A 22290-nucleotide genomic window follows, 5' to 3' on the forward strand; every position below is an offset into this window, starting at 1 on the left:
GACGGTGCAGTTACAGAGGCAGCAAAGGAAATGCTGCAGAAAATAAACAACGTTTGATGAGAGATTTATGGTCACAAAGTACGAAAGAGGTCGAAAAGGACAAGAAAGAGAAAATGACATTATCAGCTTGGTTTGTAAATAATTTAATAAGACTAACGAGAAAAATGTGGTCCTGCTCAAAGAATGAAACACACGTGATTAAACTGAAGCTTGGATAATCTGCTTTGTCGTGACTTTAGCACAAACACATGCTGATCTGAGGCAGTGTAACGGAGAATAAAGTAAAGCAGAGTTTCATTTAAAAAGCACAGACGGCGATGGATTCAAAGACCGTAGGACACGATTTATTCCATCATCATCCTCATTAAAGCAGCCGCTGATTCTTTGGGCCCAACATGAAGCTTTTCTGTTTCTCCACTCTTCAATTTTTCCTTTAGTTTGTCACCAAGTCATGAAACCATTTTCAAATCAAAAGTCAGACAGCTGCGTTACGGCAAAATGCACCAAAAACGACATTAACATGAGACTTGTGAGTTTAGAAAAATGAACCACAGTCCCAGTTTAAGGAGCATTTTCATGCAAGTCGAGTAAACAGATGTGCTGCTGAGTGTAATACCAATGATTATGTAGAAGTAAAAAGTCAAATTTTCTAAAGCTCTTATTGGCATAAATACATAGAAAAGTAGAAAATTCACGAGTTTAACATTAATGTCTTTTAGATGTTGTTCCATAATGCACACAGACAGAAGGAATGTGCACAGATGTCTTTATTAACTGACTCCTAAACATCAGGAAACCATGAAATAACCATGTTAGACTCGCTATATGTAGAATTATATCGTTCAGATTTTACAAGGAGCTCAGTCTTTGTCAGCGATAGTAGCTTAACTTGTTCATGAAGATATTAAAGTAAAAAGTTAAAGTACTTCAAAGTGGTTCTGGTTTGTTATTGCACTGCTTTTGGACCAGTTGTCAAAGAAAAATAATGTCATTTATAATGTTTTGTTTCATGCTTTCATCATTAGAATAAACATTAGAATAAATAACTACAGATTTAAGCTGAAGGAAATGTTAGTGTCGAGAACATATGCTGTATATATAAATATGGTGTGGATCTAATCCAGCTCAGTAATATGACAATAAAATATATTTTTAAATAGAAATATAAGCGCTCCCGTCCCAGTTATCAGAAGCTGTGATGTTCAAACTGTAACGATGAATGTGGTGAGAGGACGTCGTCGGTCAGATGACGCTCAGCCTCCTCCTCATGAGCCCTGCGTCATTACCGGTTTCTGCAAGCAGACACAGACAGACAGGCCATGATTGGCTGCTCCATCAATAATTAGATAATCAATCAATTCATGCTTTGATTGGGTTCATTGTTAGACATGAAATCATTCATAGCAACTGAGAGCAACAACAGCAGGACTGTAACAGGTCTATACTGTGTGCCGATGGATCACTGTGAGCCGTGAATGATGAGAAGAGCAGAAACAGGAAATTAACCACAGATTTAAAGTCACGTCTAAAAATACTCTGGAACTACTGAAGCTCATCTTAAAATGTCATGAGGATGTGAAGCAGACAGTGATGATCAGAGGTAACAGGAAGTCCTCATTGAACAGTGAGCAGTCCTGGTCCTGGTCTGCTGGAGACTGGATCACAGCCCGGCTCCGAGACAACGACCCTGCTGCGTTTCTGCTGAACGTGTCCGTTCGCTGACACGCCTGAAGCGCAGAGCACGGCTGTGGCTCAAATCTCTAACTTCAAGCACTTTAACCTCACAAGTCTTGACAGTGGAAACAGTTCAGACAGATCTGTGATGCAAACATGTGTTTTAAATCCTCACCAGTTTAAAACACATTAAGATCACAGTAAACAGCCGTATACTTTTCACTTTGGTTGTTTTCCCCTCATCTCGTTCAGCCTGTAATGGTTTACAGGATCTACGCTGCTTCATCTAAATTCAGGCAGAACCAAAGGCCCGAGCATGTGCACACATTAATGTTTTCAGTGCAAAAAACACACTCATTCATACAAGAAGTGATTAAGAAATCTAAACAACGACGCAAGAACGGCACAGAATTTGTTATTTGACTGAAACAGAGGAAGCAAAAGTGAAAGAAAATTCAAATCATTTCAAAAAGCCTGATTGAAACCAGCGGATCCAGCAGTCAATGAAGAGTTCGTTTCCAACAATAGATCCATTTAGATCCAATGATCCCATAGATCCAATGATGCAGCAGCTTGGGAAACACATTATATAAGGCTAGCTAATTAGCTTAGCTTAGCATCTGTGCAAAAGTGACAAAATTTACGTAACAGCACCTCTAAAGCTCACTAAAACTGACTTCTCACTGCATGCTGGACTTCCTAAGGTGTTCGTCTTTCAGGTTTTTTTTAACCTCTAGAAAGACCCAGCTAGCTGTTTCCCCCTGTTTCCAGTCTCTATGCTAAGCTAAGCTAACTGCCTCCTGTCTCTAGCTCTCTGCTTAACGTGCAGACATGGAAGTGGCGTCAATCTTCTCATTTAACTCTCAGCATGAAAACGTAGAGCTGTTCCTTTAACACAGACTAAAGCAGTCTCTGATTTTGTTAAGTGAGGCTCCTGTTTTTCCAAATATGAGCTCTATAATGTTGGAAACGAACTCTTCCTGCACCCAGCAGCGCGGAGCGGGCTCATACCGCAGAGGTAGCCCTGGTCTTGGGCTTGGCCACTGGGTTCCTCTGAGTCAGGGAGCCCCTGTAGAGGGAGTTCCTCGCAAACCTGTCCACCTGGTCTGGAAACATACAGCAGTTGTACATGCATGCTCTGGTAGATATCGCTTTGAATGTTCGCACAGTTAGAAAGTCAGACGTGGTTTCCTCAATTGAATTCTACTTGAGTCCAAATTTCCCCAATAGAGCAAACAAAAACTAAGTTAATACCCTGGAAATGTTTTTTATAACTACTATTCTCCTGAAAATCTTCTACCACTTATAGTACAATCCTGCATGTAGGGATTTTGAGTTTGTGATGTACAGATGGGAAAAGTGAAGCTGCAGCACAATAGGACACAGTGTTCACCAGCCCACAAAACAGATCATCATGTTCTCCCAGTTTAACAAGGTTAAGATGTTCTGAGTCAGTGGAGAGGCTCAGGGGATGAGGCTCAAGGGCAGCAGTGTCAGGTCTTACTTGTGGGAAAGTTGTGGGAAAGTCTTCTCACTTGGATCGGGATTGCAGACTGGAAGACAGAAAAACGGGCAACAAACAGAAGTACAGAAGTGAGGATGTGGGAAAAAATATGGTCCATCAGCCTTTTTGGCACCTTGGAGTGTAGAAACATGTTTCTTCAGAGAAATGCTCTTCCTGGTTGATTTGAATCTACGAGGCGGACAAGTGAAGTCATTGAGTCAAAGCGTGAGATTGAGTCTGGCCTCAGAACAGCTCTGCTTCCTGTGCACTGGTTTGATTTGACTGAGGCATTTTAAATAAGACAGTCTGACTGAAACTCTGGCTTAGCCTCAAACAAAACGAGCCGAAGTGAAATGTCTTTACCTTTCTTCTTTTATCCGCTGGCAGGCCGGCAGCGTTCAGGGCAGCAATCCTGTTTTCTATGTAAGAGACCTTGTTGGGGTGAAGATGGAGAAAGTCAGTGAGCACGTCGGCTAAGCTTTGAGCTCAGCTGCTGGGTTTTCTCACCTCACACTGGGCGTTCTGGACGTTGGCAGCCGCTTGTGCCACCTGGTCCTCCAGCTCCACCAGTAAGGCTGTGGAGCCTTTGAAGCTTTCCATTGAGCCGTCCTCTAGAGGGCGCCACCTCCTCTCCAGACTCTCCGTTGAAAGGTTTTTCTACGAGACAGTTGTGAGGAAGTGAAAAGAGTATCAGCTGCATGTGGTTTCTGTTCAGCTCTGACCGTTTTTAGTGCAACAGGTGGCTCCAGTCACGTAAACTTAGCAAACCTCAGACAAAGAGGTGGCAGATGAGAAACCAGTCGTGATTTCTGCTTAACAGCCGTCATTTTCATCACTTGGCAGGTTAGAAAACGCTTGAATTTTAGTTTGTTATGGAGCAATTTATTGATAAAAAGTCCAAAGCACCCTTATCTGACAGGCTGCAGTTCATCTAATCTTATTCTACATCAACCTCAGCAGCAGCTTGAACTAATGTCACACCGACTCCAAAAATGTGGTTCTGCTGTGAGAAACATAAACCGAATGTGGTAACTCTGATCCTTTGTGTCATAAACAGCACAAAGTCAATACATTTCATGTTCTTCCTCATCAGCTTCATTGATTTCTGTAAATATCTCTTATTGTGAATCTGATGCAGCAACACGTTTCACAGACTGAAAGATGTGGAACGCTCCAAAAACACCTGTTTGGAACATTCCACAGGTAAACAGGCTGATTGGTCACAGGTGAGAGGATCATGATTGGGTATGAAAGGAGCGTCCTGGAAAGACTCAGACGTTCACAGAGGATGGAGCGAGTTCACCACTTTGTGAACATGTGATTGGATAAGCATGGAGCATGAGCTCAGGAGCACTGATGTCAGTAAACACAGTCTGTCTGCAAATGATTCTCTTTTTATTTATGTTTCAGTCCGAACTCTGCTGCGTTCAGGGTCGTACAAAGGAACACGCTCTCAGTATTTATCTTATGAACAGCAGCAGCCCCGTTCCTCCTCCATAAACAGCTTATCCTGCAGAGGTAAGTCATCGCTCGCAGCTCACTACGGCCCGCGAAGCAGAAAAGGCTGTTTGGTTTGATAATAAGCAGAGCAGAAAACGGGTTGACCTTTGCCCCCTTCAGTCATAAATAAGACAGTCAGCTTCACGACTTTTGGCTTTATTAGCTTCTAACCCCAGAGGAGAGCGTTTTCCTGCTTGTACAAACTAGAGTTATGTAATATGTTAGGTCCTTAAGAGAGTGCAGGCAGTTTGAACGGGTTTGTAGTAAAAAGACACAAAAAAACCACAATATCATGACTCACCCGAGCGCTGCAGCTCTGCTACTTTAAAGGGAAGAAATGCCAGAGAAAACAGTTCAGACAACTTAGCAGAGCAGCTAAAGAGGAGCTATTCTTCTACTCAGCTCTGCGTTTCAGAAAGTCTGGGAGGGATGCAGAGGAAAAATAAACAGTGAGGCTGAGTGGCTTGATTTATGACTACAGTATGTGCCTGAGCTGGATGCCTGCAGAGGTGGTATGAAATTTCATGAGCCAGGCTGTTTTGTTAAAGCGCAGAATGTGCAACAATCCAGATGTGCAGCGTGTATGTTCTTAATGAACTTCCTGGCATTGAATGAAGTGTTAATCTGAGTCAGGATGCTCGTGTGTGGATCCTTTCCTGCACTGGTGCTTTCTTTAATTTGGCCACGGATAGCTCTACCTTCTCAGAGTCCACCTGTAGAGGCTGATCCTCCTCCAGCGTGGAGATGCTGATGCTGGTTCTGGATGTGGGTCTGGTAGGCAGTCTCGAGGGCTTGGCGTCCCCCTCCGGGCTCCTCCATGCTGGGATCTCCTGGGGGGACAGGGGTCTGCTGGGCTCGTCCTCATCAGACGTCAGGCTGTGGTCGCTGATGTTGTCCGTCATCTCATGCAGCTTCCGCCTCAGCTGCTGCTCCTCCGAGTCCACGTCCTCCCACTGAGGAAGAGGAGAGGTGCTGCTTGGAGTCGGAGGAGCCTGAGTCAAAGTCAAACAGATCAGAAGGTGCTGATGTCGGACACTGACCATGAATCTGCTCCGATGTGAGCTAAAGATGTTAGCATGCATGGCTAGCTTTCTACCTACAGAACAGTAGAATCTCATTGTTGATGCTGCTTCCAGATAATTAACATCATTAGTTTACTGGATCACAGATGATGTGAGAGTACAGACACTCATGGGAACCACACTGCTACCGAAGACTTTAGAGTAAAAATTAATCTGTTTGGGACGGTTTACACTCCAGCAACAGCAGCCAAACATGCTGCCTGAGACCTGAGTAACATCTCAGGAGAAAATAAAACAATGACCATATTACTACTACACTGCACTATAAGACTGGGACTAACTGCCTTCAGCATGCAACACAAGAACAACGAAGCTCCTGCATTCAGACAACACGGCTTTTTTGTGGCTCAGCATCTGGAGAGGATGCTGTTTTGCCTGGGACATGCACATATTTCAGACTCTCACTCTGAAGTAAACAAAAGCAAACCTCTCATTTTAGCCAGTGACCATCACTTTATCAGCTGAAGCTGATTAACGCCAACTCTGCGGTTCACATTCAAACTCTGGCTGCAGATTAAAATTTAAATGAGAAGCTTATAAGAAATTGAAGGCCATCTGTGCAGTTCTTGAACTGTAAATGTGCCTCTGATACTCCTGTAAACTCTGCAGTTTGAAGGTAGGAAGGCCGACAGACGTAGTCACAGGAAGTAAGTAGGCCGGGGTGAACGGTCAACTGCCTGTGTGTGATAAAACTGGCCCAGCTGTGACCTTGAACAGGAACTGGCAGGTCTAGAAGGTGAATGGATCACACCGTACACGGAGGCATGACAGCACGAGCACGCTCCTGTTCTGCAGTTATCAGGCGGACCTGAACTCAGACATGTTGCGTGCAGACTCTGCTCTGACAAAACCGGCCGAACGCGGCTGCATGCGAATTGATTTAAGCTGTGGTTTTCCACAAGAAAGAGGAAAAGCATGAGTCTATTAAATATTGGTCTCATTTGAAGCCGAACAGCCGCTAATTAGGAGGAGAGCTGAAGTTCTGTGCTTGTTTACAGTTTGCTGTTCTTGTGGGTTGGCTCGCTGACTGATGACATTGATCTGGACTTTAGACAGAGTGCTTTAACAATGAGCAGCAGGAAACACTTCCCACAGGTCACGTTTAGCTTTACCAGCAGGTTAGAGGAAGGTCACACGCTTGAATTGCTGCTGATGCATTGATTAGTTTTTTTGTCCATTTGGGGGCAACAAGCTGTAAACTCAGCACGGACGACAGAGATGACCCTGCAAACACCCCCGCAGACGCAGATCATCAGCGTGAGGAGTATCTGGCTCTTTAGCTGCTAAATATGCTCAACAGCTAGTCGCTATCTTGGATACAGAAAGCGCATTTTCTAACAGGTACAAGCGAGCGGCTGCAGCTATATGGAAACATGGCAGTCGCTCGGGGTCCAGTATAGGCTGTGAATATGAGGCCCAGTCCCAGTATATTTCCCGTCTGCTCTCCCTCTGCACACAGACTTTAATTAACATCAGCTGTGTGAGCAGCAAAAAAGTGTGCAGGAGGGTTCAAGTGAAGTCTGAGGAGCAGGACAGGACTGTTACATCACACAGTACGCTGCACTGCACATGCACTTCATGCTGATGGTCGGCATTTCCTTCTCCTCCTCGTGTCATTCCCAGCGTCTCCTCCTGCAGCAGCTGGCTGATGACGAGCTGATGACCACCTGGAAGCTGTGATTTACCTGCTCGTATGTTGAGGTGACCTTCTGCTCCAAGTGGTTCAAGAAGGTCTCGATGGCTGACACGCGTCTGTTCAGGTCGGTGATCTGGAGAGAGACGGGGAGGTGAGGCGATGAAGACTACAGAAAAATGTCAGTGAATAGAAACAGAAGCACAGAGATTTGGTACTTTAAAGGAACATGTGTAGTTTTTCAAAACAAGCATTTTATATGAGGCCAGTGCAGAAACTCCCCGTTCAGTACAGACGGCCTTCAGTTTATTACCCTCGTGATGAAGTTCACATGGTCTCATCACAGGCAAATCACCTCATCCCCAAATCTGATTTGACAGTAATTGAGAGGGTCGTCTCTAAAATGGCTGAAATCCTGACAGAAAAACAAAATAAATCACTTAGAAACGATTCGTACTGGACAGCTTTCCTTCTGCACATGTGAAGTAAAAGGAAGGAAGTCAAGCAGACAGTTATGAGGCATATCTTTGATGTGTGTGTGTGTGTGTGTGTGTGTGTGTGTGTGTGATGGGGGGGGGGCTTCCGTGCCCTGAGCTCTGCCTCCCTCATTCTCAGCATTCCCAAACCTAAAACTGGACCCTGTTCCCAAACAATCCAATCGAATATTCCAAGTTCAAAGGTCCTGAAATGTATTTTCATACATGAACACTCAATTTTCTGCCAAAATGAGATCAAATTCAGTTCTTCCAGCTGGGACGTCCCTGTTTTTAGTTTTTTTCTGTTGTTCTTTGTCGTGGTTTGAAGCTGGCGAGGCCTCGTCGCCAAAACGTGACATCATACACCTCCATGAGCCAATGAGATTTTAGCTAAGTTAAACAAATCCAAATCTGATGACGGTTTGTTTGTTGTTTACTCGTGTTTTCAGGCCACTGTTTATCGAATCTGATCCAACCACGTCAGCTCAGTCCTGATGTGGCAGATCAGCCGAGGGTCTGAGTCTAAACGGCTGCACGTCACCCCGACTCATCCCTGACCGCCTCGACCGCCGGTGAACTTTGAACTTTGACTGCTGCTGATTTAGCATTAGCAGCATGTTAGCGGAGCAGCAGCAGCTTCGGTCTGTCTTCACATGATGCGTTCAGGCCTTTTTATGCAGCTTTTTCCTTGAATCTGTCCGTCGCCTGTGTATTAAACACGTAAACACACCTTTACTCTGCTCTGCACCATGTCTGGCCGATGCCTTGTTCCACAGACACGACTGAACCGAATACGTCACTTGACTTTCCACCTCGCTGGGGGCCTTGAATGTTTTCCAGATTCAAACAGAGTCAAACAAACAGAGAGCGACACCCGCACGCTGCCGGTGAGTCACTGGTGTCTGACGAAGCTCATGCAGGGAGAATTATTTGTGATGTCTGACAGGCACATGTTTGGGCTCTCTGCTGTCTGCCCAGCTGTGAGACAAATCCGCCATGACACCAGATATCAAAGGTGGCCGATCAGCGCGGCCAGGTGGGACCGACAACGTGTTTTCATGGCTGCCTTCCACCGCCAAGCCCAATCACTTCCTTTGATTCCACACTCTTATCTTTAATAACCTCAAAGGACATCTTTGGATTCAGATAATCTGAGTTGGACCCGAAAGGAGGACGAGGACACATGTAGACGTCTTGATCTCCGGCGGCAGTGAGAGAAACCGCCAAACTGACGATAAACAAAGTGTGTTTTCTATCTGCTGCTCGTGAACATGAGCAGATCCTTTCCAGGGATTGAGTCGTACGCGGACACATAAATAGACGCTGATGTAATAGATGTTACCCCTCTGATCTCACAGCTGCTGCCCGTACATCACTCAACATGTCAGCCCGGTGTGTGTGTGAGTGTGTGTGTGTGTGTGTGTGTGTGTGTGTGTGTGTCTAGAAAGAACCGGAATAACAAAAAGACAATCAGTTTGTGAGCAGCTGCCTCTCAGAAACGTGAAACCACGATTAATTATTGCACTGATCATATCATACATGTGCCAAACTATTTGTTTTTTGTAAAACCCAAACAGAAAAAATAATGTGTTTCTAATTTTAATAATGATCTTTATGGTCTTTACTTTACTTTATTGCTCATTTTGATGAAGCACATTCCCTCCAGCACTCCAGAGCGATACCATGAGGTCAGCTGATTTTTCTCATTGTCCTTTCTTCCCCTGAATAAACCCTCTGATATAACAAAATATTAAAAATCCAATGGATTGCCAAGTCAAGTCAGTCATTTCCACCATTTTTGTGCCAAAGCTGGGACAAGGGAAGAAAACCCAGTAGACCTTTATATTCTGTCATTGGAAGCCACATGGGTCGTGAACGTACATCCGTAGATTTAATTGCTATCAGACAGAATATCTGTGCAGTGACGGGAACTTACTGCTCAAGAAGGTTGAACGCTGTTAACTATGAATGTCACATCTCTAATATCTGATGTGTGCACACGCTGATCAGAGGAGGCGTCCACGAGGCCACAGACTGGTTTATATGAAGGAAAACCAGCAGAATCACCACTATCAACACTGATACTGACACTGTTAAAGGCAGCTGGCAGAAACATGTCATGATTTGTGAGCTGATGATTAATAACATCAAACTTCATCTTAATGTTTCCTGTCGAGCGCATGTTAGAAAACAAGACAGCCTCTGATGATAAACAACAACATGTTGTGAACTTTGACCTTCTCTGTCTCACTGGCTGCTGCCTCACGCTCGCTCATCACTGCCTCACTCATGTACAAACACACACACACACACACACACACACACACACACACACACACACACACACACACACACACACACACGTGACCTTTAGTGCACAAACTGTCTCATTTCATACTCTGCCGTTCATTGTCTCCGTGCCTGGTATTGATGCTAGTGTCAATACTCAAAACATGATTTATTATTGGTAGTATTGATTTTTAGTATAGATTGGACCCAAAATATATAACAAAGCCAAAGACTTGTGTTAACCCACAAAGCCAAATCAACATAATGTAATGAGGATTTTAAATGATGACTGAAAGAAGACTGATTTCAAAGACCTGTGGTGGAGGGTTGGGTGAGTTCAGGCTGTCCTGGGAGGTGTGGCTGAGGGGGTCCAGGTGAGACTGGTAGAGAGGGTAGCGCTGGCAGTGGTCCTCCTCCCCCTCTGAGTCATCAGGGCCGGGCAGGTAGCTGCTGCTGCTGCACCGGGGGCCCCAGGCGCTCCCGCTGCCACACGAGGAGTAGCTGAGCCGGGACACGGAGCGCGACGGAACGGTGCGGCTGTCCGGGTACACCAGCTCATCTGGATTCAGATGGAAGTGCACGTCAGCCTTACGTTAACCCTGCAGCCTATGACTGCAATACACCTTTACTGAAACAGTAGCTGCACCTTTAAGTGGCTGCACAGACAGAAAATAGAGACAAATCTTGAAAACATTGTTGATGGATGGAGTAACGGAGGACAGTAAACTGTCTTATATCTTAGAATAGCTGCTCTTAGCTCTTTATTTAACTAATCAACAAGCTCATTTAGTGAACAGAACATTGGCAGACTGTCGCAAGCTAACCTGTGTTGACAGCAAGAAAACCTTGAAATGACTAAATACCTGTGTGAATTTGACCTGTTTTCTCTTTACCGTGCTGTGGAGTCATTCCCAGGCCCAGACCGTCGTGTCGCTCCTCCAGAATCTGCTGGAAAACAGAGGCCATGTCAGCCTCAGCCAGCATCGACTCCCTCACACCTACGTCCACGTCCATGATGTCCTGAGAGACCGAGGCCTAAAGAGCGAGGATGGAGAGAGGTGACTGCTGCGGTGACATGCTGAATAGGTTCATTTTTAAGGTATAAAAACAGTGCAGAGTCTGATCCCATGTGACGCCCTTGTGTCTTGGTTTCATGCCACTTGTGTCTCTTTACATTTGGTAAAATGCTGTTTTGTTAACGAGCTGACACGACGTGTTTGTGCACACGCGCCCTGTCCACGACCGGTGTACTGTGGCCAGAGATGAGGATGAATAATGACAGTGCTCAACACCAATGTGACAGAAGCTGAAGACAGACAGACAAACAGACAGACAGAAGCTGAAGACAGACGGACAGACGGACAGACGGACAGACAGACAGGTAGACAGAGAGAGAGACAGACAGACAGAGAGACAGACAGACAGACAGACAGACAGACAGAGGGCTCCCTGTATGAATGGGAACAGCTGGTTCTGGGGTTGTCCAGCCTTTACCTGCTTTGGTCGGCCTCTCGATTCCATGACGTAGTCACAGCCCAGTTCAAAATCAATGGGATCAACAGTTAGCCGCCTTTTGGCCTTTTTCATCTTTGGAGAGCAGAAAGGGAAACACCGTCACCAGCAGACGAGAGAGCGGAGAGTAGAGAAAGATGGTGTCAATGAAAAGATGGAGAGGAGACGATTCAGCCCCGAAGACATCCCCACACTGATGCACTGATTAAGCACAATCAAGCACAATTACTTAAAAAAAGCATTTAGAAATGATGTCATGCATTACCATTACACTGATACTGGGAAGGTGCTGCCTCGAACACCATCTGGATGAAAATATTCAGTCTGTGAAACTCTCTTTTAACCTGCAGCAGACAGAATATTTCTCATGCAGATGGTCAGAAGAGCCTTTGAGGATCTCCAGCGATCGAGGGTCCACGGCGGTAAGTGTTACCAAACAACCTGCATTTTCAATGAGCCTCTGAGAACATCTGCTGTTTGGCTCTGTGGGCCTGAAAGACAGGAACGCCTTTGAAGACGCAGGTTCAAGCTCTGTGCTGCTGATCCTTCAGCAACACGCTGAATCCCTGCAGGCTCTGAAAACTCTCTGAGGAGGTGAAGCTGACAGGAGAGTTGAAGTCCAGGAGTCAGAGGTGATTCAGGCAGTGCTCTGGTTGGACCAGTAGAGGGCACTCTGTCGAAGTGAAAATCAAAGAGGGGATGCACGAGGCTTCACTTGGCCTTCTTATAGTCTGTCTTTTAATAACATCCATCAAAAGCCCAATCATATAAGGTCTAAATAAAACTTTGTAGGTCACTTTGGAAGCTACGGGAAGGCGTCCACAGACCCAGAGAGGCCGAGAGTCCCGTCAGCGTTCTTCTACTCAGCAGCCGCTGCAGTGATTGAGAGTAAACAAAGCTCGGCTCCCACATTACACAGAGACCGTGGCATAAACAATAGTAGTTTTGGTTTTATGATGAATTCCAGGGGACTCAGTGCCCCTTTTTTACAATCTCAGGACTCAAACAAGAGTCTCCCTCAACTCTGCTCTGACTCTTTCATGTGTGCGATGACGTATGACAGCCTGGTATTTACCCACAATACACCGCTGCCACTGCCGGTTCGACCGTGCCTAACCTTAGCCGTCACAAACTGTCAAAGCATTCCAGCTGGTCATGAGGGCGGGTCCAGATCACGCAGATAACCCGTGCAGCTTTTCAACAGAGGAAGGACCCGTCAGCATGTCCAACGTCAGCGCTGACCACAGCAGAGCCTTGAAAGGTCTCAGCTGTTCAGAAAAAACTGATTGAACATGAGTGAAAGTGAGCTTCAGTCTCCCTCACTGAAGCATCTTCAATGGAGGATCAGGATCCATGTCAGGTGTGGGAAGGGAATCACGTATTGTTTACGGGTTTCCACATGAGGTCTCAACACAAACTGCCAATGAAAACCACCAGAGCGACTAATGCTGTGCTGTCTGAGTACAAATTGATATCTGCCTCCTGTTTTATGATGCATATCACTGGAATCATTTCTGCTGGCCACAAACTCACTACAACTACAGCAAAACAGCTGCGTGATGACTTTTAATTTAATCTGCTCAACAAGCAAACAGGCAATTAGTAACAAGGAGGGGAAGAACCACATGCACCAGTTCTTCACCCACCAGACAAAATGACTGAAAACACGAGCTACCTCTTTGTCGTGTTGTGACTCTGCAGCATCCATGCTGTGTTCTTCATATCCGTCTGCTGATCAAGAAGAAAGACATGTTAGAGCTTCAGAAACGGACGACACTGTGCAGTGAAGCGTGTGGTTTCTGGAAAGTAAAGCAGTGCACAAATAAGATCATCGGGCATTTCTCTGCGTGCATACATCTGCAAATCCCCCCCAAGACTCATATCATGCAAACCAAGTGTAAAGGGTTACACCTCCTTCAAACCCGTGAGGTAACTCTTAACTAAATGGCCTTTGTCTGTGCAGCAGGATGCATGTACAGCATGTCCTGCAGCAAATCAGATGCTTTTTTATTTCCAGCTAGCAACAACAAGCACAGCTCCAGGAGGCAAAACAAGGAACACTGTGTGATTTCAGCGCCTCTTTATGAGAGTGTTTATGAGTGAGTTGCATTTGTGTGTAACAGTTCCCTCTTACATGGAGAGAGGAAGGGGAGAGTGGGAACAGAAAGGGCTGCAGGGAGATGCACAAGTTCGAGACCGAGCGTCGCAGATCAGCGGACGAGTGGGAAAAGATGGGAGCTGGTGCAGAACAACAGCTTGTTCCACATTACAGGAACAACTGTGAACACTCGCTGCTCTGCAGAAGAGCGGACACGAAAAGCACCAAAAAACACCATTATTACAACTATTAGCACGACATGTACTGATAATGATATAATAACAGTAACAATTAGCACTGTTTTTGTTATAAAGCTCGCTGACTTGGCCTGAATCAAGCTTCCCTGATCCGTTCTTCTGCTCTTGATGTGAATAAAAGCCAGACGAGCTCGACTCTGCCAGCCTCACCAGAACCTCTGGCCTGTTCCCAAACCACTATACCCACTTTCAAAACTGCAGCGTCCAAATGGATCATTTTGATAATGTAATGGTGAATATCCAGCACTAAAATGTGAAATTACTCTGTTTACAATTAATTTAATATTCTGAATACATTTTATTGGATGTACGCTAGGCCGCATACTGGTTATTAAACATTAATGTGGCTCCAGAATGGATCCCAGGAGGACCACACACACGGCTGGATTAAGCCTCTAAGGGGCCCCAAGGGAAAAAAGAATGTGTGTCCTTTAGCATCTATAAGAGACGCCTGCCATAAGCCAGGAAGCCAGTCCACGTTGTGAAGCAGTCACAGTTTGGTCACGTTTAGACAACATAACTACTTGGTTATGTTTACAAAAGATCATGTTTTGGTTAGAATAAGTGTATTAACACATGTGACCGACGTAATGTTCATTATATAAGTATGTAAGTTACGTGTTACATTAGTTAAAATAAGTTAAACCCTGCTCTCCAAAACCTCATCAACACACTGACTTTTTGCCCTTTATCCTACATCACCTTGCTCTGGGCTTCCCTTGTTATGGTGGATGGGTTTACAGTGGAGATCGCTGAAAGCTTAGCTCTCATACAGATGCTAAAGGGCACCTTCTGCGTGACAAAGCTCTTAAATAAAAGGGAAAGAAGGATAAAATATCTAAAAATCTGAATATATATCTGTCTGCAAACAATGTGTGAGCTTTCCTCATGATTCAGATCATTCAGTTTAGCCTACGTTGAGGCGTGCATCGTGTTCATGAGTCTCTGGAAAACAGAGAAGATGAAAGGAAACACGACTTATCTGCCTGAGTTTCATAAATCATCCAATAACCTGATTTGTTTTGATTACCTTCTTGCTCCCGTCTTCTACAATACAAATGAAAGAGGTGAGGTTCACAATTCTGCCATTATGCTGCTGCAATAAATAGCTCAGTGAACTGGGATAATTCAGGTAGTCCTGACTTTCCACATAAAATAATAACCCAAAGCAGCAGTCGCACCATTAAACTGAGGAGTCGGGCTGCGCCAAGAAATGGAGTCAAACTCCTTTTATATGCAATGTATGTGAACAAAGACGCTGTTGTGAGCGTCAGTGTTGCATTTCCCCGTGTGCACAAAGACACTGTGCTCACAGGATGACACCCTCCGAGCTTTGGGGGCCCAGCGGACCACAGCAGAATACATACAGTAACAAGACAGCAGGAGAGTGTGTGAGAGTGTGTGAGAGTGTGTGTGTGTGTGAGCGCGCAGTCATGCATGTTGAATTTAATCCAGGCCGTCACATGAATGTGATGAGTTGCTGATCATTCTAAACATAATGCATCTGTTCACATGCTTCCTTATGGCTGCTTCATGGCTGGAACATGCATCTGTGCGCGCTGGATTCCACTCAAATACACGACAAACAGAGGCTTTCGCTCGCCCACCCTCTCTCCCTCTCTCCCTCTCTCCTCCTCTCTGCTTCTGGTTGGTGGAGATCTGCAGGAGTCCAGGCACAGAATGGGAGACATGTGACTGGACGATCACAAGGCCCGCTGGGCTAAGCCAGCCAACCAATTCGCTCTGTTTGACTTCCCAAAATCCTCCAGGGTGACTCAGCGTAAGCAGTACCAGGAGTCGCGGCTGTCTCCTTATAACTCATTGATGTCCTGGTGATCTCACTTGGAGACCTGCTGTGTGTAATAACGCTGAAAGCTTAAATACAATGTGCTTCGAGGGCAATTGTTTAACTTGTTCTGGGTGTGGCCGGAGGATATTGGCAACGGTGTGCGAGCAACTTCAAACAGTGAGCTGCTCAGACTTTAATCACAAGCTGTAAACATTAACAGGACTTTTCACTACATTAGAATCTCTGTTAATAATGTCTCCAGAGGCGCAGCAGGCGGCGTAAATGTCCCTCAAGGCTGAGTTTCCGAGCGCAGCGGTCAGTTAAGGAGGCCCTGGCCCGAGCTGCTTCCAGGCCGGCCGGTGACAGCACTCGGCACAGCTGTGAGGAGCCGGAGCCGGAAAAACAGGAAAGATGGAGGAGATTAAATCCCTGTGACAGATCTGGCAGTCTGACTGCTCACTATCTGAAAAAGAGGCAGGAAACTTCATTCTTGTGACTCAGTGTCACAAAAATGAAGGGTCTCATAGACAGATGGGGGACAAATGACAGAAAAACAGCGACATGAAGCGTCTCAGTGAGAGCAGCTTCAGCGCTGACCGCCATTGTTTCAGACCATGTTCCCTCCTTTGGTGTGTTTTACGCTGATGGGCAGCGCTATCTGTCCCATATGTGTTCCGCTGGGTTGAGATTTGGTGAACAGCACAGCATTCAGATTGATAATGTCTGCGTTTGGACTTGAACATCCGACATTTTTCTGTTTGCTGGGAATATTTAGGCTGCCTTCACTCGGAATTACTGATAATTATGGGATTAGTAAATCCAGTTCTTGAACTTGAAACCTGATACAGCTCACACATGCGCTGAACTTGTCGCGGTGATGTTTGACCAATCTTCAGATGCAGTGTGATCCGAAAGGCTGAGACATATTTTCCATGCAGTTGCAGTACAGTACGCAGCTGCTGAAGCTCCTCGAAGCCTTTCATTTATTGAGGATTTCTTCTGGTAAGCTGCGGCAGACTCGCAGCGATGCTCTGCCGCTCTGGCAGACTCCATCTGACCTGCAGCACCTCCCGAGGGCTTGTAAAGAAATGAGTGGAACAGATGGAAATTTGCTAAAGTTGCCCCTTCAAAGCAACCTTGACCTGAGAGCTGACATGCTGCCACGTTTGTAACCTTTCGCTCTGCTTCACGTTCATACAGACATCCACTTGGCAGCTGCCCAGAAAAACTCTTTGATTGTTGACCAGCGAGCCCTTCAGTCGGCAGGTGAAGGGTTAATCTCTGCGCTGAAAGGCCACACTGACAGTATCTGTTACGTAAAGGCATCACTTACTCACCGCGCTCTGATGATCACAGGGAGATATGAGTATTAAAATCTCCTTTCACAGCATTGTGTCGGCTCACCTTCGAGGTGATTCTGAGAGGAGCTGTGTTCTCCGCTCAGCCTCTTGAAGAGCGACCGCATCACCTTGGCGCTGCCGAAGCGCTTGAAGCGGGTGCGCACGTTTTCGTAGTACCACTCCAAAGTGCCGATCTTGAGGACCCTGTTGAAGGAAACGGAGACAGAATCAATACAAAAAGACCCGAATGTGCCTGTTTGGCAGGAAGGCACTGAGCGCTATGGCCAACAAAGAAAATTCACGCAGGTTTAAGCATGAGATGCATCGCATGATACGTTCCAGACACTGGCTGAACTCAGCGACACGGCTTCAAAGTGCACATCCACATCTGAGTAAACACCAGTATAACGGTTACATATGGAGCTGGGACCAGTGCTAACTGTCTGTGCCTGTTGAAACGGCAACTGCTAGCATGTCCATCAAAAGCTGCGTGTGCAGTCAAAGCCTGCACGATGGTTTGATGAAGAAATCCATCATGTGTGGCTAATGTTTGTCATCCATTTGCAAGCTTGTACTTGGATGCGTTTGGTGCTTTTTGTTGTAGGAGGTCAAGGACCAGTACAGTCCAGAGGGATGAGATGAGATGAGATGTGCCGCCTCAACTGCATCTCCTGACTTATGAGGCTTTCAAGCTCACTGAAGGTTTTACTGAACTCTTGATGTGTCAGCATCGAGATGAGTGCCTCCTTAAAGTCTCGTTTGTCAGTTAGTGTCAGACAGCAAAGAAATGTCAAACGATGTTCACACCTAAAACTGGGCTCTCAGACTTATAGAAGCGCACTGAGCTGTGCACCATGGCTAGCAATACGTATGCTTCAAAGAAATTATTAGCTTGAAAATGGAGAGAGTTAAAGGAAAAATGCTAATGCTGATGCTAATGTGCCCGGTAGTGTCAAGCCTCTCTCTTACCTCTCGACACGACCACCTGAAGGAAGTAAGAAGAAATATCGAGTTCTTGCTTCCTGAGAGAAACCAGCTTTCAGCCGCTGAGCCGGCCTCGCCTTGAATTACGACAGCTTTAATGTTTTTAACTTGTCATTTCCTACCTGGCCATGTGACAGGGATCACACACCCAGCCCAGCTCCTTCTTGTTGTAGCGGCTGCAGGCCTTGCAGATGTAGAGCTGGCAGTCCAGACACTGGCGCTTGCTGTTGACCAGGAACTTGAAGGGCTGGAGACAGCGAATGCAGTATGACTCGGTCAGGCTGGTCTGGTTGCCCAATAACTCCCTCTTGGTGTCTTCTCTTTCAATCTTGGTCTTAAGCTCGCTAGAAGAAACAAGGTTGGAAACATGGATGAGTTTGTTATTATTTCTGTCACCTGACAAAGACAAACTGCTTTTAACGAGCGTAAAATAAGACAAAATGAACCCTATTTCACGTTTGGTGTCATATGAACAGCAAAGGCCACACATGACGCCTGTCATTCACCTTTTTCTCTCCAGGGAGCATTACTCCGTCTACTGTATGACATTACATACTGCAGAGCCAAAAAGATGCCATCAATCATTGTTTTCATGCATTTGTGAGGAGCCAGACCACATGTTAAAAAGCAGGGAAAACATGAGAGATGTGCCAGCAAAAATGAGACAAAACCAGCTGTTCACTGCAAACAGAGAGATTAATACGTCTCTCCAAGGTCAATGACTTGAATGCATCCTCGAGTGACAGGTTTATGTGCAAAGGTAAGAGAAACAGCTTTTTACTCTGCATCTGTAGCATCACCGGAGAGTGTCCTGTATTAACTTTCTAATATTGTTAAACTTCACTGTTCGTGTAAAGGAGGTTACACAAACCCTGACATCAAAATGACCTTTGACCAAAGTCTGCATGTGACACTGAAGCAGGGCTGGTCACACAGCAGAAACGGCTGCAACTCAGAAACCGAGAAACACTAACAACGCTGCTCCATTTCGCTGCAGAAATAAGCTCTAAATAACATTTTGAACGCTCACTTTATCAGACCTTTAGCTTGACAGGCTAAACAGAAATGCTAAGCAGATGATAAACTACACAAATCAAAATGTTTTTACATTTCTGTTTATGCTCATAAAATAAGTCAGTTTTGTGTCCGCTTGTTGGCGCACTTTTTAACTTTGGACAGAGCCACGCTAGCTGTTTCCCCCTGGATCCAGTATTTATGCTAAGCTAACCTAACAGTGTCCCACACAACTCATCTCAATCTCAGAAACAAAGCAAATAGGCCCATTTCCCCAAGAAGTGGAGCTGTCATGGAATACATTTGAAGCTAAACGTCTAGTTTATTACTCACTTTATGTTTTCACAGCTAAAAAAACCAAAATTATGCCATTTCATTATACAGAGATCTTATGAGTCAAAATGCTGGCTGACAATCATGAGTGAAGACATGGTTGTCAGCACACGGGTGGCAGCACACGGCTTCATTTTGGACGCTTTGTGTAAATATTATGTCAGCCTCGTTACTCGGAAAAGTCAGCAAAGGCAGAAAAACCTGCAGAGCTCCTCCAGGAAACATTTAGTGCTTCAGTTAGTTATAAGAAAAGAAATCATTTACATAGACGACGGCCTTAATTGCTGAAGCATTTATGATACTTGAAGCAAAACCTTGAGAAGAAAGCTGAGTGGCTGTTTGAGCGGCGGGTGTTCTAGTTCATAAATCACTCAGTGCACTCTCCTCCAGCATTTATCTGTCTGTACATTCATGCAGCCTGTGCACGTGTCTCCCTATAGGCCTTCTTCCTCTAATCATGTTTCCTGCTGAGTGAGTACATTGTAGTTTCCCCCCAAAAAATATACTTCTAAAAGTCTCGCATGCCTTTGTTTGTTCCTGTGTCTTAGTGTAATTACTCAGGGAAATAAATAAAGGTTTTGTTGATGAATCATGCATGAAAAAAATAAAGTTCTGTCACACAGAGTATGAAAAGAGCAGGATTGGTTGCTTCTCACCGACGATGGTTTGCTATTAATTGTTATTAATCATAATTAATTATTCAGTGACACCTTACAGTCACATTTTACTGTTTAAACTATATCACAATTAGCAAAACATCCATCCCAGCCTTTAATGACTCCTCCACAGAAACAGGCATTATTTTGTTGTTGTTGGCAGACTCTGGGTCAGCAGACGAGAATCTGTTACTTCACTGAAATGTTTTCTCCACATTAATGTGAGTAATGTCTTGTAGGAATGAGTAAAACTGCTCAGTGCTAACATTTGAAAACACTCTGTCTTCAGCTCACCATTACACCTGAGCAGTGCAATAAGTGCTGCAATAACTTCAGCGAAATTCTACTGAAAAACTCGAAGACGTGAAGCCAAATCCTGTTCAAACAAACACATCTCAGCACTTGGCAGCTGCTCACACGCGTCATGAATGACTTCATGGCTTTGAGTCGGACCATCCTCTTCAGCGAAGTCTGAAGCTGAAGCCTGCGCTGATTGTTGGAGCGGCGACATCCTCGCTCGGCGCTGCGAGATGCTGACAGTAGCGGAAAGGAAAAATTCAGATAACAAATCCCAAATGTCACACAGCGTGGGTGGAGTCTGGCAAAACACCCACAGAGGATGAGAGGCTGCTTTTTGTTTATTAAAGCTTTTCTTTCTAGGCCATGCTTTTTAAATCATGGCCCAGATCATTGGGATAAATGGGATACTTTGTAAGTATCCCATAACCTTCTGCAGATACAGCTGCTGGCCATTAGCGACGTGATTTTAAAGTAATATCTGTTAAATCTGCCCTCCTCTGAAACATCAAATCCCACTGATCTGGTATACAAGATGCCCTTCTATGATTCAAATAAGATGTGTGCTGTAGGCAACTTCAGGCCTTCCAAGCACTGATACATGGCTGGAAAGGTCAGATATCAAAGACAAGTGCAAAGGCTTCCCCAGAGTGAGAGTGGCGCCCTCTGCAGGGGCTGCCAGCCGCTGATCACTGATGAGCTGCAGGCGTTCAGGGTTTTTCACTGAGACGTGGCTGAAAGCGTCGGAACATCTCCGGTGTGTAAAGAAGTGGATGTTTTTGTTTAACTAACAGGATTTTATGACTACTGCTCAGGTTTTTGTTGATTACTGCTTTGCCATTTACAACCTAACAATTTTATAAACAATATAATTTAACGCAATAACAACATCAAAGCAGCTTTCATGGATTTTTGGCCTCTTGGGCAAAATTTACACACATATTCCAACCAAAAGGTCACACATCCAACACACACAGGGCCATATTAGCATCTATTTGCATGTGTGTTTTTGCTCCCTTGACGAATGTGAAATACTTTAAAGAGTAATATTTACTTTCCTTTTAGCTCTGTTCTGGTCTCCACACACCTCTGAGGAAACTATCCGACTCTTTAGCTGCTAAACGCTTCACTTCGTCCACCAGCTGGTTGCTAACTCTCTGCTGTTCGGTGCAGCAGGTAGCTGACAGTCGTCTCATCGGAGCTTCAGCACTGGAAGCAGCTGCCTGCTCAGACTGCAAATCAGCCGGATTCACGAGATCACGAGAGCCGGGAATCCTGCTGCTGCTGTTACACCGACGAGAGCCGCGAGACTGAAGCAAAGCAGCAAAGCTGTGGACCATAAAACCAAAACAACGAGCTGAAAGACGCTAAAGTGAAAACAATCTGCTTTTAGTTTTTGTGCCACGCACATTAAAAACACATAAAAACTTAACATTGTGCCTAAAGTTCAATTTAAAGGCACAATGACAAACGACTCCATGTTTGCACGTAACTGTGTTCTGTTGTTGTTTGTTTTCTTATTTTTGTCGTTTCTTATTTGTGCCATCAATGGTTTTTCTGTGCTCTGTGGAGCTGACTGATCGTTCTCTGTCCTTTTACTGACCCCTTTCACGTTTCACTCAGTCACACTGTTGGTATCAAAGTATTGATTAGTGCAGCTTTAATTGACGACTGCTGCCCTTCAGAGTTCTTGCGCCTCCTGTATTTTTCTTAACGTGCTGCTGTTGGTACGTCCGTGCAGACACGTCACATGCAGCAGAGGATATATTCCTGGCAATACTGAAGTGCTTTTATGAACCATTGTAAAAGAGTTGGCCCCTGCTTTGTTGTTTTTGTCTCATTCATGCACGCA

The 22290-nt window shown here is 45.2% G+C and overlaps 1 protein-coding gene across 3 annotated transcripts in view; it reads right to left on the minus strand.

Annotated features, from left to right (window-relative positions):
* Positions 1–172: 172 nt before the first annotated feature.
* mlphb (melanophilin b) overlaps positions 173–22290 on the minus strand; it is a 30735-nt gene continuing 8617 nt past the window's right edge. Inside the window, exons 3-15 of one of the 3 annotated variants that reach the window (XM_076747154.1) lie at positions 18261–18482; positions 17219–17358; positions 13346–13401; positions 11653–11745; positions 11052–11193; positions 10473–10717; positions 7446–7529; positions 5377–5670; positions 3686–3835; positions 3542–3610; positions 3179–3227; positions 2686–2780; positions 173–1292 (exon numbers count right to left, since the gene is read on the minus strand). In XM_076747154.1, the coding sequence (XP_076603269.1) occupies positions 1266–1292; positions 2686–2780; positions 3179–3227; positions 3542–3610; positions 3686–3835; positions 5377–5670; positions 7446–7529; positions 10473–10717; positions 11052–11193; positions 11653–11745; positions 13346–13401; positions 17219–17358; positions 18261–18482 (1666 nt within the window). In that variant the 3' untranslated portion in view covers positions 173–1265. The remainder of the gene's footprint in view (positions 1293–2685; positions 2781–3178; positions 3228–3541; positions 3611–3685; positions 3836–5376; positions 5671–7445; positions 7530–10472; positions 10718–11051; positions 11194–11652; positions 11746–13345; positions 13402–17218; positions 17359–18260; positions 18483–22290) is intronic. The other 2 variants (XM_076747156.1, XM_076747155.1) reach the window with 2 other exon arrangements.

Source organism: Chaetodon auriga, chromosome 13 (genome assembly GCF_051107435.1).
Source record: "Chaetodon auriga isolate fChaAug3 chromosome 13, fChaAug3.hap1, whole genome shotgun sequence".
Classification (NCBI taxonomy): Eukaryota; Metazoa; Chordata; class Actinopteri; order Chaetodontiformes; family Chaetodontidae; genus Chaetodon; species Chaetodon auriga.